General features: G+C 41.1%; 1 protein-coding gene and 1 non-coding gene across 3 annotated transcripts in view; one reads left to right on the top strand and one right to left on the bottom strand.

The window, feature by feature from the left end:
- The window catches only part of CLIC2 (chloride intracellular channel 2), a 157,017-nt gene that overhangs the window by 89,082 nt on the left and 44,878 nt on the right, over positions 1-23,057 (top strand). The window contains exon 2 of one of the 2 annotated variants that reach the window (XM_066356214.1): positions 4,375-4,468. The exons of the other annotated variant lie outside the window; for it this stretch is intronic. Within the exon in view, the coding sequence (XP_066212311.1) occupies positions 4,412-4,468 (57 nt within the window). The 5' untranslated portion in view covers positions 4,375-4,411. The remainder of the gene's footprint in view (positions 1-4,374; positions 4,469-23,057) is intronic. 2 annotated transcript variants of the gene reach the window in all.
- Positions 20,279-20,354, bottom strand: TRNAN-GUU (transfer RNA asparagine (anticodon GUU)). The gene has a single exon. It is a non-coding gene; the product is annotated as a tRNA-Asn (tRNA).

Raw genomic sequence — 23,057 nt, 5'->3', positions numbered from 1 at the left:
ACTTATTCATTTTTACATCTATTCTCCCACATTGAAATATTGAATGATGCCAACATAATAATGCCTTTGATTTATCTCTCAAAACATATAGAACAGTTTGAGAATAAAAACGCTAAACACTACTACCAACAATATGATTATTGAAAGTAGTTTGTGTATTTGTAATTATTTTTTTCATTACTTTCTATTTCACTAGAGACAGTGAAATCATGTTTTTTTTTATAAATAAATTTTTATTTTAATGGGGTGACATCAATAAATCAGGGTACATACATTCAAAGAAAACATTTCCAGGTTATCTTGTCATTTAGTTCTGTTGCATACCCATCACCCGAAGAGAGATCGTCCTCCGCCACCCTCCATCCAGTTCTCTCTGTACCCCTCCCCCTCCCCCTCTAAGTGTCATTGATTTTTGACAGTTTTATTTTTATGTGCCTTTAAAAAGGCCTGTTTGGTTTGAGATAACTTGGCATTCTGTTTGTTTTTTAGATTCAAGGATTTAACTCTTCCATTAGCATGATAATTTTATTCAATTATTTGTTTGATTAGGCTTTCCATTTGCTCTTCTCTCTCTTCTTCTTCTAATATACCCATTATTTGTTTATTGCTCTTTCTGATGGATTCAGACAATTCTAATTGAGCTCTATCATTTTTATAATTAATGAGTTTCTTTCTTTTCTCTGTAGCATCTCTAGTTGCTGGTATTCAATCTTACTGATTCCTTTACTTAACCTATTCTATTAGTAAACTAGCTACTTCATTTTTCAATACATATATTGAGTTTTCCATCTCTGCTTTTAAAGTTTCAATCTCCCTGGTGAAGTACAGTTGGCGAGATACTAAACATAATGATATGTTTATTAATGTTTTCTGAGCTCATTAAGTTCCTTATCAGTATTTTCTTACATACAAAAAATATTATCAAAACTTCAATTTTGAATTCTATGTCATTTAACTCCAATATTTCCATGTGATTGTGCTTGCTTTCTGGACATTTTTCATTATCTTTCTATACTGTGTCTCTTTCTTATGTAGCCATAGTATTAGTTTTCTTCTTCCTTGATGGCGTTTGAGAGTGGTATTTTTAAAAATATCAAACAGAAAACAACTAAAAAAATTTAAAAACCACAAAATAACAAGGAACAAATACCAAAAATTATAAAAATAAAAACTCCCACAAAACAATTAAAATGAAATATAGATATTAAAGAAAAATAAAATTCAAAAGAGAAAAACAAAAATATTTCGTTCCAAGATGTTTTTCTGGTTTTTTTTTTCAGTAGGTGGTACTGGATTATAAGTTTTAGCTGTGTCAAATTCTGGTTTGAACTCTCTGAGATGTTACTGTCCTGCTGATAGAGGCAGTGCTACTGTCATGATAATGGGTGGGGCTTGTTGTGAGGATTTTAAAGCTTTAGCAATGGCTATCTCAGGCTTTTAGTGGCTCCTCCTCACATCTCAACAGACCAGGGGACCAAACACAGAGCACCTCTGTTCTTCATGGGAAAGACTGGCCCTGTATAACTAGCTGTGTTGTATGTCTCTGCTACTCTCCTACCCCTCGAGGGAAGGAAGGCATTTTCTGGGTGGCTGGGGAGCTGCACTTTGTTTTCTCTTTCTCTGTGCTTAGTGTGCGCTGCCTTCAGACCATGGGAATGCTGGTTGTGACTTCTCATTCTTCAGCTGCTTTGGTTTAGTATCTCACCAACTGTCTCCTAATGTCTCTGCTCCTTCCAGCAGACAGAAACCCAGACAGACTGGGTGTCTATAGTCTCCAGAGCCCAACCACAAGTACATCTTAAATTCCACCCCCATTCTCAACCCTTCCCATCTTTAGTCAGTCCCACACAGATCATGTCAGGAAAGCCTGCCAACCCAGCTGGGGTTCATTTACACAATAAAATACTACTCAGCCATTAAAAAAATTGAAATCTTGCCTTTTCTGACAGCATAGATGGACCTGGAGATTATTGTGCTAAGTTAAACAAGCCAATTAGAGAAAGACAAATACCATATGATCTCACATATATGTGGAATCTAATGAACAAAATAAACTGACAAACAGCAGAAGCAGAGGCATGAATACATGGAACAGACTGACAGCTGTCAAGAGAGAGGAGGGACTGGATGAAAGAAGGTGAAAGGATTAGCCAAAAAACATATATACATAACACATAGACACAGACAACAGTGTGGTGATAGCCAAAGGGAAAGGCAGATGGGGGCTAGATGGAGGCAGGCAGAGGTGGGGAAAATGAGGACAGAAAGAGATGTTGCTAGGGGCAGAGTGCCCATGATCTGTTGGGTGGATGGTGGTTTGTTGAGTTGTGCATTTAAAACCTATATGGTTTTGCAAACCAATGTCATCCCAATATATTCAATTTAAAATAAAAAAATAAAGTGTACACTTAAAATGAGTCAGTTTTAAAGTATGTAAATTATATATCAAAACAGAATTCTATTTTTTCCATGATTTTTTCATTGTATATAATTCTTCCACTCTCTAACCTCTAATACCCTTGACAGCTGTTAGCCTGTTCCCTATGAGTCTGTCTCTGTTTTGCTTGTTAGTTCATTTTGTTCATTAGATTTCACATATAAGTGAAATCATATGGTACTTGTCTTTAAAATCTTTAAAACACCTTGGAAAACAAAATAATGAAAGTTCATCACTTTCATAGTTCAATAGACATCATACAGAGCTCATTAAGCTTCTGTATGTTGTTGTGGCTGTTGTGATGATAAGAGTGGTGAAATTCCCATGAAACCTGAGAGTTAAGCAATGGTTTGAATCTTTTAAAACAAAAATTAAAAATCAATATAAAATGATATTTCTTGCTTTAAATTTGGAGTAGCATTGAGGGGCAAACAGAAGTGGATAGCTTTAAAAAGTATCCCGGATGCAGAAATGACAAGATTTTGTACTGGTTACATACAAGGAATGGGGAAGAGTAAGGATGCCTCAAACTTAGCATACTTAAAGTTGAATTCTTCTTGTACTCCCAAACTTACTACTCCCCTGTACTTCCAGTCTCAGTGAGTGGATTAGCATCCTGGCACAGAATACATTCATTGATTATCTTTGAAGTGAAAGAATGAATGAACAAAGTAAAAATATAACCAAAGCACTCACCAGGTCCTGCCAAACAGCCAGTCCTAAACTCACCCACAAGGTGGATCAGCAGATGTCTATCACAATTTCCCTGTCATTTACCAGCCATTTGGGAAAGCAGCATGTCCCATGCTCTGAAGAACACCAATCTCCATGTCAGGTATTCCTTGTCTAGCATATGCAGGTGTGGCACAGACAGGGTTTTACCAAGAACCCCTAATTCTTTCTTTACATAATAACAATGGCAGGTGTATGTATAGCCCTCATGAACATGGGAAATATTTGGTGTTGTAGAGAGTCACAAAAGTGTCCAAATGGTAGGTATATGTTAACTTTGGCTCCAATCAGAAAAATTCTTTCTACCAAAGAGGTTAATTAATCCATCCCCACCCCCCATTCCTGGAAGTCAGAAAACACAGTGGCTAGAAACACTGAAGTCACTTATTGATCATTCTAAATATTTTACTGTTGCTGCCAGAGTTGACAAGTATAGATACACAAATAATTGTGGTTCCTAACACAGATGCCAAAAAAGAAAGTGGTCTATCCTGGTCCACATTTTCCAGATAAGAATGAGGTGTGACACTCAAAAGATACCCCCAGACTCAACCTCCCCAGCGAACATTCCCTGGTTAAGAAGAGAAGTGAAATTTGAAAACTAGAAGGGAAATCTCTTTGTGTAAGCAGTAGATTTGGAGGTGGAGACATTTGATGAAGTATACTTTTTTAACCCCCTTTTAGTTAGTATCATTAGATAAACATCCTTTTCAATGACAAAACCCAAGTCATTTCTGGCCCTTTTCCTGGAAGAGCTTTTTGCTTCTGTCAGGTTACAGGAACAACAAGAGGCCATATTCTGGGCATGGAGCCCAGGACTTAAAGGGAGGCTGTAGAGAACATCTGTTGTGCTTGATATATAGAAGCCAGAACTGTGTGTGAGTGTTTGTGTTTGTTTCTCCTATGCTGACTCATGGCATTGAACCTCTGTGGAAACACCCCCACTCTTCTAGCTAGCCAGTTTATTCATGCCCTTTTGGCTCCTCCTTGATTCAAATGATAGGTCAAGAGAAAAAAGGAAAACAAATTCAAGAGTTGCTCTCAAGTATCTAGAATTCTCTGCCTCCCACCGCTTGAGAATAAAAATTGGCCCCAGCTCTCACTCAGTTTATTAAAAACTGGATTGTCTTCAAAGTGCTAACTTTATTTGAGCCTTTGGATAAAACTAAAAGAAAAGACTTAACAAGTAATTGTGGATTGTGCAGGAGTCAGGGGCTGGCAACTGGCAGTGAAAACAGAAAGATGGCAGGCCTGAAGCCCAACATTCAAGCAGACCCTGAAATTGAGCTTTTTGTGAAGGTAAGTTTTCTAGGTATAATAACAGAATACAGAATATATTATTTCTTAACAGTGGGCCTCACCTTCATTTAAAAAAGTCAACATTTGGGCTAGAAATAGGAAATAATTTTGTAATTGTATATCTATTCTGAATCCTAGAAGGATGCTTTTGTGTTTAGTTGTTCTTAGATAACAATAGGAAAACATCTCACCTGGAAAAGGCAAGGAGATATGATGGAAAGAACACTGAACTAATTGGTAATTAGGGCAACTAAGTTGTGTTTAGTGATTTCCAATGTAACCTTGGACAAATCCTTCCTACCCTCTCGACTTTTGTTTTTCCATCTATACAATGAAGGAGGCTTACAAAATGACCTTTAAAGGTTTTCCTATCTTTTCTGTTGCAAGAGATAGGTTTTTGGAAGGCCTGAATGGGAGAAGAGATCTAAGAATAGCCTGAGAGACCCATTCCCACAGATAGCCTAGACAGTGCTTTCTAAAATTCTCCCACAATGGGCAAACATCACAACAGGCACAATTGGACAGTATCGGAGAAAAAAGCCAAGAGTTTGTTTTGTGAGGAGAAGGCATTTTTAGTATGCTATGCTTCTTTATGGTCTGCTTTGGTGTTTTGTTTGTTTGTTTTGTCTTATTTTTCAGAAAAGTCCTTTGGAAACCCCCTAAAGCAAGAGAAAGGAACATGTCTTTCTAAATTAGCTTATCAAGAAAAGTACAATAAATAATTGTGTATGGGTTATTCTATGTATAAATTACATAGTTTCCTAAATCTTTGCTCTTATTAACTATTTTTTTCTCTGTACTTTCATTAACTGTTGGAAGTATTCAAGGTGATAATAATAACAAACTCATATCATAGCTGGTGATTTAAAATAATTTATATATATTTTAAAATATATATATAAAGAGAGAGAGAGAGAGAGAGAGCTTCATTTAGTGATAACAACAACTTAGGAGATATAGTAGTAATAGTAGATCAGTTGTAACAGTGGTAGTGGTACTCATCATTGTAGTAATGTCGTACTCATCGATTTTAGATAAGTAAGCTAAGGCAATAAAGTTTAAGCAACTTACCTCTGAAACTATATAGCCTCTTGATGACATACAAAAACATAAAATAAGGTATGCTGACCAAATATTACCTTAAACTTCCATTGGCCAAATAGTTTTACAATAATTTAAAAATATTTAACAACTGGAAACATATACACCAAGGACATAATCAACCTGCATTTTCAAAATTATGAGAGACCCTTGGATTTTTGCATCGCAATGTAATCCAATAAGTGTTTGCATAAGACCCACTTCTCCTGTCTTTGTATTCTATCAAAACATGTTACTGTTCAGACATGATATAAATAAACCTTAATTATCTAACTGGCCTTTTATATCCACCAATTCCAAACCAGAGATAATGTATTTTCATACAGTAACTAAAGTATTTATTTTGTCTAAACTGTTTATTCCATCTAATCACAGTGATTGGCATTGATCTGTGTGTTTATTGTCATAGACTCCCCATATTTGGGTAGTAATCTGGACAAGAGAAGTTAGAAAATCATACATTGGATGAGAAAATGTTGAATTAAGGAAAAACTTTCAGATAAAATAACTAATCATTTATTATTTACTATATGGTAGACAATGTGCTAAGTGGTTTATTATTAACCATATTTTATGGATAAGAAACTAAAACAAAAAGTAACTAAGTAACATTGTCTAAGGTCAAATAGCTAGTGAATGACAGAGTTAGGATTCTGATCCTATAAAAACAATATTTAATCTTATTCAGTTGTTTTCAATTTGGCAAGCCTTTACAAAACTTTTCTAGAATTTCATCAGATGCAATTCTCTATATGTAAGCTTATCTAATGACATTGATAAAAATTAAAGATCTTCTGGAAGAATCTTGAGCATCATCTGGTCCAGGTTTTTGTTTTGTTTTGCTTTAAGATGCGTTCCATATATCTCTAGAATTTTAATACAAGATAGTAGAAGGAAGCACAGAAATTGAGAGGAATGGAAAATGTTAATGAGTAACTTTTAAAATCATTGCTCTGCCAATGGTTATCTCATTTATAGATAATATGGTATCATTCTAAAGATTAAATGAGTTTGTAATTTCCCCAGTTACTTATGGCTGTATCTTAACCCTTTGAGTAGTATGAACATTCATGTACGTCCTCATGCCTCCTTACCATCCAGAGTATGATTGATTTATTTTAAAAATGTGTAAGGCAACATTTAAAAAAGGCAAATGTATGTTTTTCTTGTTTCCATAAATTGGTTATCAAACAAACAAGATTTTAATTTAATAAAACTGGAACTGGAACTAATTTCATTTTTTTGGAAAAAATACTCCCAGAGGTCAGGGAGCATGAAAAATCCACCACTCAAAGGGTTCAAAACCCTACCGTAACTTTTCCCCCATGCCCTGATGGGATTCCTATAAAAGATTAAGCACTTTCCTATCATAATTAAGAATTTATATTACACTACCTATGTGTTCCATATAGTCAGTGAAACATTGCCTTTCAGCTCTGTATGATTTGGTCAAAATTTACATCCGGGCACTAAAACAAAAGACTTTCTATCACACATTTTATTTTATTTTAAATGCAAAATTTATCTTATTGGTTTGTTGTTCATGGTCAAATAAAGTTTTTGTGTTTTCTACCAAACACTCTTAAATTAAATTTTAGTAGGTTTGTACATAACATTATAGCATCTAACATTTGGGCCAAATATCTGAATATAATATTTTGTCAAAAACATTTTGTCTATGTGGAAAAGAAGAAAGAGATGATACTGTACTTTGAATGTTCAGACCATTTCAAACTCTCTTAGAAGTATTATAACAACTGATTAATTTTTTTTAAATCTAACAAAACTATTATGACCATTGTTAGAGGAGAAGAGGGTTGGGGGCTGGGTGAAAAAGGTGACGTGATTAAGCAAAGAAAAAAAAAAAACCTTATTGACACAGGCAACAGTGTGGTGATTACCAGAGGGAAATGGCGATGGAGGGAAGTAGAAGAGGGTAAAGGGAGGATAAATGGTGATGGAAGGAGACTTGAGCTGGTGAACACATTATACAATATACAGATAATGTATTATAGAATTGTATACCTGAAACTTACATAATTTTATTAACGAATGTCACCCCAATAAGTTTAATTTAAAATAATAGAAAGAAAACTATTACATGTGAGAAAGTGGTGTTAAAGGGTATGGATTTTAGAGTAGATAGTACTGGACCTGCTACATGAAAAAAGCACATATTTATCAACTCTTGTCTAGATGAGTGTGCTTGAATAAGTCAGTTTCTCTGGGTCTCAATTTCCTCATCTGTAAAGCAGGAGTAATAACAATCTACCTCACAGGATCATCTTCAATGTGAGGAATAAACGACACAAATATGTAAAACACAGTATTTGGTAACATAGTTAACATAATAAATGTCAGATATTGTGGCTATTACTATTTTTTATGTTTAGAAACTTAGATCACAAACACAAGGAGAAATAAGTTGTTTTGGTAACTGACCACATCCTATATTTGCCAACTAAAGACACTTAAGAGGTAAATACTTCATCAATCAGGCTAGGAAATTTACGTTCTAACATTTTATGTGATGGCACTTTAAATCAGCACATTGTAAACAGAAAAAAAAAAAAAACACTACAGTTTTCCTGTAAAACTTTACTGCGTTTCCTCCATACCTCACTGTTTTGCCTTTCCTTTAGCCAAAGGTGACCCACCCTTCCTGCTCTATCATGAGTTTATTTTTCTTCCTGCTTCCCACCCTAATCATGTTTCCACACAACTAATGCCAGTTCTGATTGCATCCTTAGTATGACTTCTGTTACAAAAGAAATGTAGCTACTAAGGTTTGTTGCCTTTTCCCATACCTCTTCACTCCATGACATCACAAAACAGCAATAATAAACACTATTTTCTCTGTTGTATCCACTGTCAGGGAAAGAAAAATTTACCTAAAATTTTGAATTATGCCCATGGCTTCTCAGACCTTAATATTACTAGTAGAAATGACAGATCAGAGAAGCTGTAACATGAAATATCTCTTTTATTTTTTTAGATGTTATTCATTTTTAGAGAAAAGGAAGAGAGGGAAAAGGAGAGGTAGAGGGAGAGAAGGAGAGAGAGAGAAGGAGGGGGGGGGATAGGAGCAGGAAACATCAACTCCCATATGTGCCTTGACCAGGCAAGCCCAGAGTTTCGGACCGGTGACCTCAGCATTCCAGGTGGATGCCTTATCCACTGTGCCACCACAGGTCAGGTCTGAAATATATTTTATTTCCTTCTGTAGACTGAAGCAAAAGAGGGGAAAATAGATTCAAGAGATGAGAGATGCTGATGTGTTGGACTTGGAAAACTATTACCTAACAGTGTTAGACAGATAATAAGCATCAAATAAACATTGAATCCATCTCTCAGGTACCCCTTTTCCATGTTCATACCCTTACCTTTGTCATTGCAATGTCTGCAACCTCTTCATAATCACTTTTTTGAGGGTTTTATTTAGTTATTGATTTATTTTGGTCTGCTTTTCGAAATTTTCTATTTTAGCATATTTTATTAAAGTATAATTTGCATAAAATAAGATGCACTTATTCTATGTGTATCCAATGATTTTTGACAAATGTAAACACACAAATTACCACCACCCCAATCAAAATATAGAATATTTCCATCATCTCAAAGTTCCCTTATGTCTCTTTCCATTCAGTCAATGCAGTCAATCTTTCTCACCCCTATCCTGGAAGGCAATCACTGATCTGCTTTCCATCAGGATAAATTGATTTGTATTTTCTAAAATTTTCTATAGATGGAATCATGCAGTTTGTACCCTTTTGGTTGTATGGCTTCTTTCACTCAGCAAAATTATTCTGAGATTGGCCCATATTGTGTGCACAATTAGCTTTTGTTATTGTTGAAGTATTCACTTTCATGGATGTACTGTATTTTTTTTTCATCTATTAACCCACTGAAAGACATTTGGGTGGTTTCAAGTTTTGGGCTATTGTAAATAAATTTGGTATAAAAATTCATATACATATCTCTCTATGGCCATATGCTTTCATTTCTCTTGGGTAAATACGTAGGATTAAAATTACTGGATCGTATGGTAGATAACATTTTTAACTTTGATAACTCTTTATAAAGCATTACATTATTTTACACTTCTAACAACATTGTGTAAATTCCACTTACTCCACATTCCTTCCAATGCTTGGTATGGTCAATCTTTTTAGTTTCAGCTATACTAATGTGTGTGAAATGATAGGTTTAATTTGCAGTTTCCGGATGATTAATGCTGTTGAGCATCTCTTCATGTCCTTATTTACCATCCGTAAATTTATCATACAGTGTTTAAATTCCTTGCTCACTTTTAATAAGGTAGTCTGTTATTGAGTTATAAAAATTCTTCTTTTAATTATATTTAGAAAATTAAATTTAACATGTTGACATTGATAACTAAGAGTACATAGGATTTACGGAAACATATCTATAGCATTTGAACTATTGATTATAATAAATGCCCATCATACAAAGTCAAATTATTTTCTGTCACATTATATTTATTCCTCTTTTTTTTTTTTCTTCTTGTATTTTCCTGAAGCTGGAAACGGGGAGACAGTCAGACAGACTCCCACATGCGCCCAAACGGGATCCACCCGGCACGCCCACCAAGGGCTACACTCTGCCCACCACGGGGCGATGCTCTGCCCCTCCAGGGCGTTGCTCTGCCAAGACCAGAGCCACTCTAACGCCTGGGGCAGAGGCGAAGGAGCCATCCCCAGTGCCCGGGCCATCCTTGCTCCAATGGAGCCTCGCTGCGGGAGGGGAAGAGAGAGACAGAGAGGAAGGATGGGGGGGGTGGAGAAGCAAATGGGCGCTTCTCCTATGTGCCCTGGCCAAAAATCCAACCCGGGTCCCCCTAACACCAGGCCGATGCTCTACCGCTGAGCCAACCGGCCAGGGCCATATTTATTCCTCTTTATATCCCTCCTCCTACCTTCTACACCAGGGGTCGGGAACCTATGGCTCACAAGCCAGATGTGGCTCTTTTGATGGCTGCATCTGGCTCTCAGACAAATCTTTAATTATTTTTTTAAGTTCTTCTTCCATTTATTTCTTTGTTCATTAGAATCTGTTATTATTTTATTATTTTTTTTTTAACAGTTGTGTATGATCCACCATGAGGGGATTAATGCCTTTAGGACTTCAAAGGTTAGTGAATCAGTTTCTCATTCCCCACTTTAAAGAGTACAAAGAGGTCGTGGGGCCCACCAGATCATCAGAGCATTGACCTTGCATCACTAGTTAACCTGAGGGCCTATGAAGCTAGCCCAAATCAAATAAGGTTCTTAGAACTTCACCACTTCATAAGATCTTGTGCTGTGTCACTGGTGTAGTAGAAGTTCCAGGGACTCTGAGGGCAGGTTGGTGGACAGAAAAGAAAAATTGTCTTCCGTTTCATCTTTGCAGGGCACTGTGGTGCCAGGGCATGTGCCCAGGAAGTCAACTCCGTTGCAAGAAATGTCCCTTTGGAAGGCCCACAGTGGCACTGTTTATCCTATATGATCTAAGACTTTTGTCAGAGGAGACATTTTGAAGGCACATGTGAGCCGATGCTGTCCTCTTGCTGAGTGCAGAAATGTGTGGTGGCAGCAGCCTTAACTTCCCATCTGAGTTTTTATCCTCTAAGAGCCTGAAGTTTGGAGTCCCTCAGGTTGCTCTGAGGGTTGGCTCTCTCCAGTGGCAGGAATGTTACACAATCTCGGGGACATGCATCTCCAGTCCTGTGACTTTCTTCCATGGCCTGTTGTGGGATTGTAAAGGTCTGGGAAACCTGGCTTCTTGGGACAGTGTCTCAGGTCCTCACATTGGTTTGCAGTGAACAATAGAACATCTCCGAACCAATGCTGCTGTTGATGCTTCAGAAAATTTGTGCTCCTAGAACACAGTTTTTACATTTTCCTGTGCCTTAGAAACCCAGGGGACCTTTAAAAACCTGAGGCCCAGGATACACCCCATATAATTACATCAGTCTCTGGGGTGGCTAATTTTATGTGTGACAACTTGACTGGGTCATAGTACCCAAATATTTGATCAAACACCACTCTGGATGTATCTGCAAAGGTGCTTTTTAAAGTAACATTTAAATCAGTAGAATCTGAGTAAACAGATTGCTTTCCACATTGGGTGGGCCTCGCCCAATCAGTTGAAGGTTTTTTTAAAAATTTATTTATTAAATTTAATGCAGTGACATTGATAAATCAGGGTACATATGTTGAAAGAAAACATCTCTAGATTATTTTGACATTTGATTGTGCTGTGTAACACTCCCCCAAAGTTAAATTGTCTTCTGTCACCTTCTATCTGGTTTTCTTGTGCCCCTCCCGTCCCGCAACCCCTCTCTCCTTCTGCGCCCCATCCTCCCTACCCCCACTCCCACCCCTGTTGCCATCACATTCTTGTTCATGTCTCTGAGTCTCATTTTTATGTCCCATCTATGTATGGATTCATATAGTTCTTAGTTTTTTTCTGATTTACCTATTTCACTCTGTATAATGTTATCAAGGTCCATGCATGTTATTGTAAATGATCCAATGTCATCATTTCTTATGGCTGAGTAGTATTCCATAGTATATATGTACCAAAACTGCTTAATCCACTCGTCCTCTGACGGACACTTGCGCTGTTTCCAGATCTTTGCTATTGTGAACAATGCTGCCACAAACATGGGGGTGCATTTCTCCTTTTGGAGCCGTTCTATGGTGTCCTTGGGGTATGTTCCTAAAAGTGGGATAGCTGGGTCAAAAGGCAGTTCGATTTTCAGTTTTTTGAGAAATCTCCATACTGTTTTCCACAGTGGCTGCACCAGTCTGCATTCCCACCAGCAGTGCAGGAGGGTTCCCTTTTCTCCACGTCCTCGCCACCACTTATTCTGTGTTGTTTTGTTGATGAGCGCCATTCTGGCTGGTGTGAGGTGATATCTCATTGTGGTTTTAATTTGCATTTTTCTAATGATTAGTGATGTGGAGCATTTTTTCATATGCCTATTGGCCATCTGTATGTCCTCTTTGGAGAAGTGTCTATTCATCTCTTTTGCCCATTTTTGGATTGGATTGTTTGTCTTCCTGGTGTTGAGATTTACAAGTTCTTTATAAATTTTGGTTATTAACCCCTTATCAGACGTATTGTCGAATATGTTCTCCCATTGAGTAGTTTGTCTGTTTATTCTGTTCTTGTTGTCTTTAGTTGTGCAAAAGCTTTTTAGTTTGATATAGTCCCATTTGATTATCCTGTCCTTTTTTTTGTCTTTTTTTTGTGTGTGTGTCTTTTTCTGAAGCTGGAAACGGGGACAGACAGTCAGACAGACTCCTGCATGGGCCCGACTGGGATCCACCCGGCACGCCCACCATGGGCGAAGCTCTGCCCACCAGGGGGCAATGCTGTGCCCCTCCGGGGCGTCGCTCTGCCAAGACCGGAGCCACTCTAGCGCCTCGGGCAGAAGTCAAGGAGCCATCCCCAGCGCCATGGCCATCTTTGCTCCAATGGAGCCTTGGCTGCTGGAGAGGAAGAGAGAGACAGAGAGGAAGGAGGGGGGTGTGGAGAAGCAAATAGGCACTTCTCCTATGTGCCCTGGCCGGGAATCAAACCTGGGTCCCCCGCACTTCAGGCCAACGCTCTATTGCTAATCCAACCGGCCAGGGCCTATCCTGTCTTTTATTTCACTTCCCTGTGGAGATAAATCAGCAAATATATTGCTTCGAGAGATGTCGGATAGCTTACTGCCTATGTTTTCTTCTAAGATGCTTATGGTTTCACGGCCTACATTTAAGTCTTTTATCTCTTTTTAGTTTGTTTAGTTTTGTTTTGTATTTTTCTGAAGCTGGAAACGGGGAGAGACAGTCAGACAGACTCCCGCATGTGCCCAATCGGGATCCAACCGGCACGCCCACCAGGGGGATATGCTCTGCCGACCGGGGGGGCGATGCTCTGCCCCTCCGGGGCGTTGCTCTACCTTGACCAGAGCCACTCTAGCGCCTGTGGCAGAGGCCAAGGAGCCATCCCCAGCGCCCAGTCCATGCTTGCTCCAATGGAGCCTCGCTGCGAGAGGGGAAGAGAGAGACAGAGAGGAAGGAGGCGGGGAGGGGGTGGAGAAGCAAATGGGCGCTTCTCCTATGTGCCCTGGCCAGGAATCGAACCCGGGTCCCCCGCTCGCCAGGCCGTTGCTCTACCGCTGAGCCAACCGGCCAGGGCCATATTTATTCCTCTTTATATCCCTCCTCCCACCTTCTACACCAGGGGTCGGGAACCTTTGGCTCTCAAGCCAGATGTGGCTCTTTTGATGGCTGCATCTGGCTCTCAGACAAATCTTTAATTATTTTTTTAAGTTCTTCTTCCATTTATTTCTTTGTTCATTAGAATCTGTTATTATTTTATTATTTTTATTTATTTTTTTTAACAATTGTGTATGATCCACCATGAGGGGCTTAATGCCTTTAGGGCTTCAAAGGTTAGTGAATCAGTTTCTCATTCCCCACTTTAAAGAGTACAAAGAGGTCATGGGGCCCACCAGATCATCAGAGCATTGACCTTGCATCACTAGTTAACCTGAGGGCCTATGAAGCTAGCCCAAATCAAATAAGGTTCTTAGGACATCACCACTTCATAAGATCTTGTGCTGTGTCACTGGTGTAGTAGAAGTCCCAGGGACTGTGAGGGCAGGTTGGTGGACAGAAAAGAAAAATTGTCTTCAGTTTCATCTTTGCAGGGCACTGTGGTGCCAGGGCATGTGCCCAGGAAGTCACCTCCGTTGCAAGAAATGTCCCTTTGGAAGGCCCACAGTGGCACTGTTTAGCCTATATGATCTAAGGCTTTTGTCAGAGGAGACATTTTGAAGGCACATGTGAGCCGATGCTGTCCTCTTGCTGAGTGCAGAAATGTGTGGTGGCAGCAGCCTTAACTTCCCATCTGAGTTTTTATCCTCTAAGAGCCTGAAGTTTGGAGTCCCTCAGGTTGCTCTGAGGGTTGGCTCTCTCCAGTGGCAGGGATGTTACACAATCTCGGGGACATGCATCTCCAGTCCTAGGACTTTCTTCCACGGCCTGTTGTGGGATTGTAAAGGTCTGGGAAACCTGGCTTCTTGGGACAGTGTCTCAGGTCCTCACATTGGTTTGTAGTGAACAATAGAACATCTCCGAACCAATGCTGCTGTTGATGCTTCAGAAAATTTGTGCTCCTAGAACACAGTTTTTACATTTTCCTGTGCCTTAGAAACCCAGGGGACCTTTAAAAACCTGAGGTTCAGAATACACCCCAAATAATTACATCAGTCTCTGGGGTGGCTAATTTTATGTGTGACAACTTGACTGGGTCATAGTACCCAAATATTTGATCAAACACCAGTCTGGATGTTTCTGCAAAGGTGCTTTTTAAAGTAACATTTAAATCAGTAGAATCTGAGTAAACAGATTGCCTTCCACATTGGGTGGGCCTCGCCCAATCAGTTGAAGGTTTTTTTTTTAATTTATTTATTAAATTTAATGCAGTGACATTAATAAATAAGGGTACATATGTTGAAAGAAAACATCTCTAGATTATTTGGACATTTGATTGTGCTGTGTAACTCTCCCCCAAAGTTAAATTGTCTTCTGTCCCCTTCTATCTTGTTTTCTTGTGCCCCTCCCGTCCCGCAACCTCTCTCTCCTTCTGCGCCCCATCCTCCCTACCCCACTCCCACCCCTGTTGCCATCACATTCTTGTTCATGTCTCTGAGTCTCATTTTTATGTCCCATCTATGTATGGATTCATATAGTTCTTAGTTTTTTTCTGATTTACCTATTTCACTCCGTATAATGTTATCAAGGTCCATCCATGCTATTGTAAATGATCCGATGTCATCATTTCTTATGGCTGAGTAGTATTCCATAGTATATATGTACCAAAACTGCTTAATCCACTCGTCCTCTGACGGACACTTGCGCTGTTTCCAGATCTTTGCTATTGTGAACAATGCTGCCACAAACATGGGGGTGCATTTCTCCTTTTGGAGCCGTTCTATGGTGTCCTTGGGGTATGTTCCTAAAAGTGGGATAGCTGGGTCAAAAGGCAGTTCGATTTTCAGTTTTTTGAGAAATCTCCATACTGTTTTCCACAGTGGCTGCACCAGTCTGCATTCCCACCAGCAGTGCAGGAGGGTTCCCTTTTCTCCACGTCCTCGCCACCACTTATTGTGTGTTGTTTTGGTGATGAGCGCCGTTCTCGCTTGTGTGAGGTGATAACTCTTTGTGGTTTTAATTTGCATTTCTCCAATGATTAGTGATGTTGAGCAATTTTTCATATGCCTATTGGCCATCTGTATGTCCTCTTTGGAGAAGTGTCTATTCATCTCTTTTGCCCATTTTTGGATTGGATTGTTTGTCTTCCTGGCGTTGAGATTTACAAGTTCTTTATAAATTTTGGTTATTAACCCTTTATCAGACGTATTGTCAAATATGTGCTCCTATTGTGTAGTTTGTCTGTTTATTCTGTTCTTGTTGTCTTTAGTTGTGCAAAAGCTTTTTAGTTTGATATAGTCCCATTTGTTTATCCTGTCATTTTTTTTGTTTTTTTTTTTTGTTTTCTTTTTTTCTTTTTCTGAAGCTGGAAACGGGGAGAGAGAGTCAGACATACTCCTGTATGTGCCCGACCAGTATCCGCCCGGCACGCCCACCAGGCGCGACGCTCTGCCCACCAGGGGACAATGCTCTGCCTCTCCAGGGAGTCGCTCTGCCACGACCAGAGCCACGCTAGCGCCTGGGCAGAGGCCAAGGAGCCATCCCCAGCGCCCGGGCCATCTTTGCTCCAATGGAGCCTTGGCTGCGGGAGGGGAAGAGAGAGACGGAGAGGAAGGAGGGGGGTGTGGAGAAGCAAATGGGCGCTTCTCCTATGTGCCCTGGCCGGGAATCAAACCCGGGTTCCCCGCACTCCAGTCCGACACTCTACTGCTAATCCAACCGGCCAGGGCCTATCCTGTCTTTTATTTCACTTCCCTGTGGAGATAAATCAGCAAATATATTGCTTCGAGAGATGTCGGATAGCTTACTGCCTATGTTTTCTTCTAAGATGCTTATGGTTTCACGGTTTTAAGTCTTTTATCTATTTTTAGTTTTTTGGTTTTGTTTTGTTTTCTTTTGTTTTGTATTTTTCTGAAGCTGGAAACGGGTGAGACAGTCAGACAGACTCCCGCATGTGCCCAATCGGGATCCACCCGTCACGCCCACTAGGGGGCTATGCTCTGCCGACCGGGGGGCCATGCTCTGCCCCTCCGGGGCGTTGCTCTACCTTGACCAGAGCCACTCTAGCCATCCCCAGCGCCCAGTCCATGCTTTCTCCAATGGAGCCTCGCTGTGGGAGGGGAAGAGAGAGACAGAGAGGAAGGAGGCGGGGGGGGGGCAGAGAAGCAAATGGGCGCTTCTCCTATGTGCCCTGGCCGGGAATCGAACCCGGGTCCCCCGCACGCCAGGCCGATGCTCTACCGCTGAGCCTACCGGCCAGAGCCATATTTATTCCTCTTTATATCCCTCCTCCCACCTTCTACACCAGGGGTCGGGAACCTATGGCTCACAAGCCAGATGTGGCTCTTTTGATGGCTGCATCTGGCTCTCAGACAAATCTTTAATTATTTTTTTAAGTTCTTCTTCCATTTATTTCTTTGTTCATTAGAATCTGTTATTATTTTATTATTTTTATTTATTTATTTTAACAATTGTGTATGATCCACCATGAGGGGCTTAATGCCTTTAGGGCTTCAAAGGTTATTGAATCAGTTTCTCATTCCCCACTTTAAAGAGTACAAAGAGGTCATGGGGCCCACCAGATCATCAGAGCATTGACCTTGCATCACTAGCTAACCTGAGGGCCTATGAAGCTAGCCCAAATCAAATAAGGTTCTTAGGACATCACCACTTCATAAGATCTTGTGCTGTGTCACTGGTGTAGTAGAAGTCCCAGGGATTCTGAGGGCAGGTTGTTGGACAGAAAAGAAAAATTGTCTTCAGTTTCATCTTTGCAGGGCACTGTGGTGCCAGGGCATGTGCCCAGGAAGTCAACTCCGTTGCAAGAAATGTCCCTTTGGAAGGCCCACAGTGGCACTGTTTAGCCTATATGATCTAAGGCTTTTGTCAGAGGAGACATTTTGGAGGCACATGTGAGCCGATGCTGTCCTCTTGCTGAGTGCAGAAATGTGTGGTGGCAGCAGCCTTAACTTCCCATCTGAGTTTTTATCCTCTAAGAGCCTGAAGTTTGGAGTCCCTCAGGTTGCTCTGAGGGTTGGCTCTCTCCAGTGGCAGGGATGTTACGCAATCTCGGGGACATGCATCTCCAGTCCTGTGACTTTCTTCCATGGCCTGTTGTGGGATTGTAAAGGTCTGGGAAACCTGGCTTCTTGGGACAGTGTCTCAGGTCCTCACATTGGTTTGCAGTGAACAATAGAACATCTCCGAACCAATGCTGCTTTTGATGCTTCAGAAAATTAGTGCTCCTAGAACACAGTTTTTACATTTTCCTGTCCCTTAGAAACCCAGGGGACCTTTAAAAACCTGAGGTTCAGAATACACCCCAAATAATTACATCACAGTCTCTGGGGTGGCTAATTTTATGTGTGACAACTTGACTGGGTCATAGTACCCAAATATTTGATCAAACACCAGGCTGGATGTTTCTGCAAAGGTGCTTTTTAAAGTGACATTTAAATCAGTAGAATCTGAGTAAACAGATTGCCTTCCACATTGTGTGGGCCTCGCCCAATCAGTTGAAGGTTTTTTTTAAAATTTATTTATTAAATTTAATGCAGTGACATTGATAAATCAGGGTACATATGTTGAAAGAAAACATCTCTAGATTATTTTGACATTTGATTGTGCTGTGTAACCCTCCCCTAAATTTAAATTGTCTTCTGTCACCTTCTATCTGGTTTTCCTGTGCCCCTCCCCTCCACCAACCCCTCTCTCCTTCTGCGCCCCATCCTCCCTCCCCCCACTCCCACCCCTGTTGCCATCACATTCTTGTTCATGTCTCTGAGTCTCATTTTTATGTCCCATCTATGTATGGATTCATATAGTTCTTAGTTTTTTTCTGATTTACCTATTTCACTCCGTATAATGTTAACAAGGTCCATCCATGTTATTGTAAATGATCCGATGTCATCATTTCTTATGGCTGAGTAGTATTCTATAGTATATATGTACCAAAACTGCTTAATCCACTCGTCCTCTGACGGACACTTGCGCTGTTTCCAGATCTTTGCTATTGTGAACAATGCTGCCACAAACATGGGGGTGCATTTCTCCTTTTGGAGCCGTTCTATGGTGTCCTTGGGGTATGTTCCTAAAAGTGGGATAGCTGGGTCAAAAGGCAGTTCGATTTTCAGTTTTTTGAGAAATCTCCATACTGTTTTCCACAGTGGCTGTACCAGTCTGCATTCCCACCAGCAGTGCAGGAGGGTTCCCTTTTCTCCACGTCCTCGCCACCACTTATTCTGTGTTGTTTTGTTGATGAGTGCCATTCTGGCTGGTGTGAGGTGATATCTCATTGTGGTTTTAATTTGCATTTCTCTAATGATTAGTGATGTTGAGCATTTTTTCATAGGCCTATTGGCCATCTGTATGTCCTCTTTGGAGAAGTGTCTATTCATCTCTTTTGCCCATTTTTGGATTGGATTCTTTGTCTTCCTGGTGTTGAGATTTACAAGTTCTTTATAAATTATGGTTATTAACCCCTTATCAGACGTATTGTCGAATATGTTCTCCCATTGAGTAGTTTGTCTGTTTATTCTGTTCTTGTTGTCTTTAGTTGTGCAAAAGCTTTTTAGTTTGATATACTCCCATTTGTTTATCCTGTCTCTTTTTTTGTCTTTTTTTTTTTTTTTTTTTTTTTTTGTCTTTTTCTGAACCTGGAAACTGGGAGAGAGAGTCAGACAGACTCCCGTATGCACCCGACCGGGATCCACCCGGCACGCCCAGCAGGGGCGACGCTCTGCCCACCGGGCAGCGATGCTCTCCCCCTCCGGGGTGTCGCTCTGCCACGACCAGAGCCACGCTAGCGCTTGGGGCAAAGGCCAAGGAGCCATCCCCAGCACCCGGGCCATCTTTGCTCCAATGGAGCCTTGGCTGCGGGAGGGGAAGAGAGAGACAGAGCGGATGGAGTGGGGTGTGGAGAAGCAAATGGGCGCTTCTCCTATGTGCCCTGGCCGGGAATCAAACCCAGGTCCCCCGCACTCCAGGCCGACGCTCTACTGCTAAGCCAACCGGCCAGGGCCTATCCTGTCTTTTATTTCACTTCCCTGTGAAGATAAATCAGCAAATATATTGCTTCGAGAGATGTCGGATAGCTTACTGCCTATGTTTTCTTCTAAGATGCTTATGGTTTCACGGCCTATATTTAAGTCTATTATCTATTTTTAGTTTTTTGGTTTTGTTTTGTTTTCTTTTGTTTTGTATTTTTCTGAAGCTGGAAACGTGTGAGACAGTCAGACAGACTCCCGCATGCGCCCAATCAGGATCCTCCCGGCACGCCCACCAGGGGGCGACGCTCTGCCCACCGGGGGGCGATGCTCTGCCCCTCCGGGGCGTTGCTCTGCCGCGACCAGAGCCACTCTAGCGCCTGACGTAGAGTCCAAGGAGCCATCCCCAGCGCCCGGGCCATCCTTGCTCCAATGGAGCCTCGCTGCAGGAGGGGAAGAGAGATAGAGAGGAAGGAGGCGGGGGGGTGGAGAAGCAAATGGGCGCTTCTCCTATTTGCCCTGGCCGGGAATCGAACCCGGGTCCCCCGCTCAACAGGCCGATGCTCTACCGCTGAGCCAACCAGCCAGGGCCATATTTAATCCTCTTTATATCCCTCCTCCCACCTTCTACACCAGGGGTCGGGAACCTATGGCTCACAAGCCAGATGTGGCTCTTTTGATGGCTGCATCTGGCTCTCAGACAAATCTTTAATTATTTTTTAAGTTCTTCTTCCATTTATTTCTTTGTTCATTAGAATCTGTTATTATTTTATTATTTTTATTTATTTATTTTAACAATTGTGTATGATCCACCATGAGGGGCTTAATGCCTTTAGGGCTTCAAAGGTTAGTGAATCAGTTTCTCATTCCCCACTTTAAAGAGTACAAAGAGGTCATGGGGCCCACCAGATCATCAGAGCATTGACCTTGCATCACTAGTTAACCTGAGGGCCTATGAAGCTAGCCCAAATCAAATAAGGTTCTTAGGACATCACCACTTCATAAGATCTTGTGCTGTGTCACTGGTGTAGTAGAAGTCCCAGGGATTCTGAGGGCAGGTTGTTGGACAGAAAAGAAAAATTGTCTTCAGTTTCATCTTTGCAGGGCACTGTGGTGCCAGGGCATGTGCCCAGGAAGTCACCTCCGTTGCAAGAAATATCCCTTTGGAAGGCCCACAGTGGCATTGTTTAGCCTATATGATCTAAGGCTTTTGTCAGAGGAGACATTTTGGAGGCACATGTGAGCCGATGCTGTCCTCTTGCTGAGTGCAGAAATGTGTGGTGGCAGCAGCCTTAACTTCCCATCTGAGTTTTTATCCTCTAAGAGCCTGAAGTTTGGAGTCCCTCAGGTTGCTCTGAGGGTTGGCTCTCTCCAGTGGCAGGAATGTTACACAATCTCGGGGACATGCATCTCCAGTCCTGTGACTTTCTTCCATGGCCTGTTGTGGGATTGTAAAGGTCTGGGAAACCTGGCTTCTTGGGACAGTGTCTCAGGTCCTCACATTGGTTTGCAGTGAACAATAGAACATCTCCGAACCAATGCTGCTGTTGATGCTTCAGAAAATTTGTGCTCCTAGAACACAGTTTTTACATTTTCCTGTGCCTTAGAAACCCAGGGGACCTTTAAAAACCTGAGGCCCAGAATACACCCCATATAATTACATCACAGTCTCTGGGGTGGCTAATTTTATGTGTGACAACTTGACTGGGTCATAGTACCCAAATATTTGATCAAACACCAGTCTGGATGTTTCTGCAAAGGTGCTTTTTAAAGTAACATTTAAATCAGTAGAATCTGAGTAAACAGATTGCTTTCCACATTGGGTGGGCCTCCCCCAATCAGTTGAAGGTTTTTTTAAAAAATTTATTTATTAAATTTAATGCAGTGACATTGATAAATCAGGGTACATATGCTGAAAGAAAACATCTCTAGATTATTTTGACATTTGATTGTGCTGTGTAACCCTCCCCCAAAGTTAAATTGTCTTCTGTCACCTTCTATCTGGTTTTCTTGTGCCCCTCCCCTCCACCAACCCCTCTCTCCTTCTGCGCCCCATCCTCCCTCCCCCCACTCCCACCCCTGTTGCCATCACATTCTTGTTCATGTCTCTGAGTCTCATTTTTATGTCCCTTCTATGTATGGATTCATATAGTTCTTAGTTTTTTTCTGATTTACCTATTTCACTCCGTATAATGTTATCAAGGTCCATGCATGTTATTGTAAATGATCCGATGTCATCATTTCTTATGGCTGAGTAGTATTCCATAGTATATATGTACCAAAACTGTTTAATCCACTCGTCCTCTGACGGACACTTGGGCTGTTTCCAGATCTTTGCTATTGTGAACAATGCTGCCACAAACATGAGGGTGCATTTCTCCTTTTGGAGCCGTTCTATGGTGTCCTTGGGGTATGTTCCTAAAAGTGGGATAACTGGGTCAAAAGGCAGTTCGATTTTCAGTTTTTTGAGAAATCTCCATACTGTTTTCCACAGTGGCTGCACCAGTCTGCATTCCCACCAGCAGTGCAGGAGGGTTCCCTTTTCTCCACGTCCTCGCCACCACTTATTCTGTGTTGTTTTGTTGATGAGCGCCATTCTGGCTGGTGTGAGGTGATATCTCATTGTGGTTTTAATTTGCATTTCTCTAATGATTAGTGATGTTGAGCATTTTTTCATAGGCCTATTGGCCATCTGTATGTCCTCTTTGGAGAAGTGTCTATTCATCTCTTTTGCCCATTTTTGGATTGGATTGTTTGTCTTCCTAGTGTTGAGATTTACAAGTTCTTTATAAATTTTGGTTATTAACCCCTTATCAGACGTATTTTCAAATATGTTCTCTCATTGTGTAGTTTGTCTTTTTATTCTGTTCTTGTTGTCTATAGCTTTGCAAAAACTTTTTAGTTTGTTATAGTCCCATTTGTTTATCCTGTCTTTTTTTTTTTTGTCTTTTTTTTTTTTTTTTTTTTTTGTATTTTTCTGAAGCTGGAAACAGGGAGAGACAGTCAGACAGACTCCCGCATGCGCCCGACCGGGATCCACCCGGCACGCCCACCAGGGGCAACGCTCTGCCCACCAGGGGGCCATGCTCTGCCCCTCCAGGGCGTCGCTCTGCCAAGACCAGAGCCACTCTACCGCCTGGGGCAGAGGCCAAGGAGCCATCCCCAGCGCCCGGGTCATCTTTGCTCCAGTGGAGCCTCAGAAGAGAGAGACAGAGTGGAAGAAGAGGGGGAGGGGTGGAGAAGCAAATGGGCGCTTCCTCTTTGTGCCCTGGCCGGGAATCGAACCCGGGACTT

The sequence above is a fragment of the Saccopteryx leptura genome, chromosome X (genome assembly GCF_036850995.1).
Source record: "Saccopteryx leptura isolate mSacLep1 chromosome X, mSacLep1_pri_phased_curated, whole genome shotgun sequence".
Taxonomy (NCBI): domain Eukaryota; kingdom Metazoa; phylum Chordata; class Mammalia; order Chiroptera; family Emballonuridae; genus Saccopteryx; species Saccopteryx leptura.
Note: the sequence above shows the minus strand (reverse complement) of the source record. Positions and strands in the feature narration are given on the sequence as shown.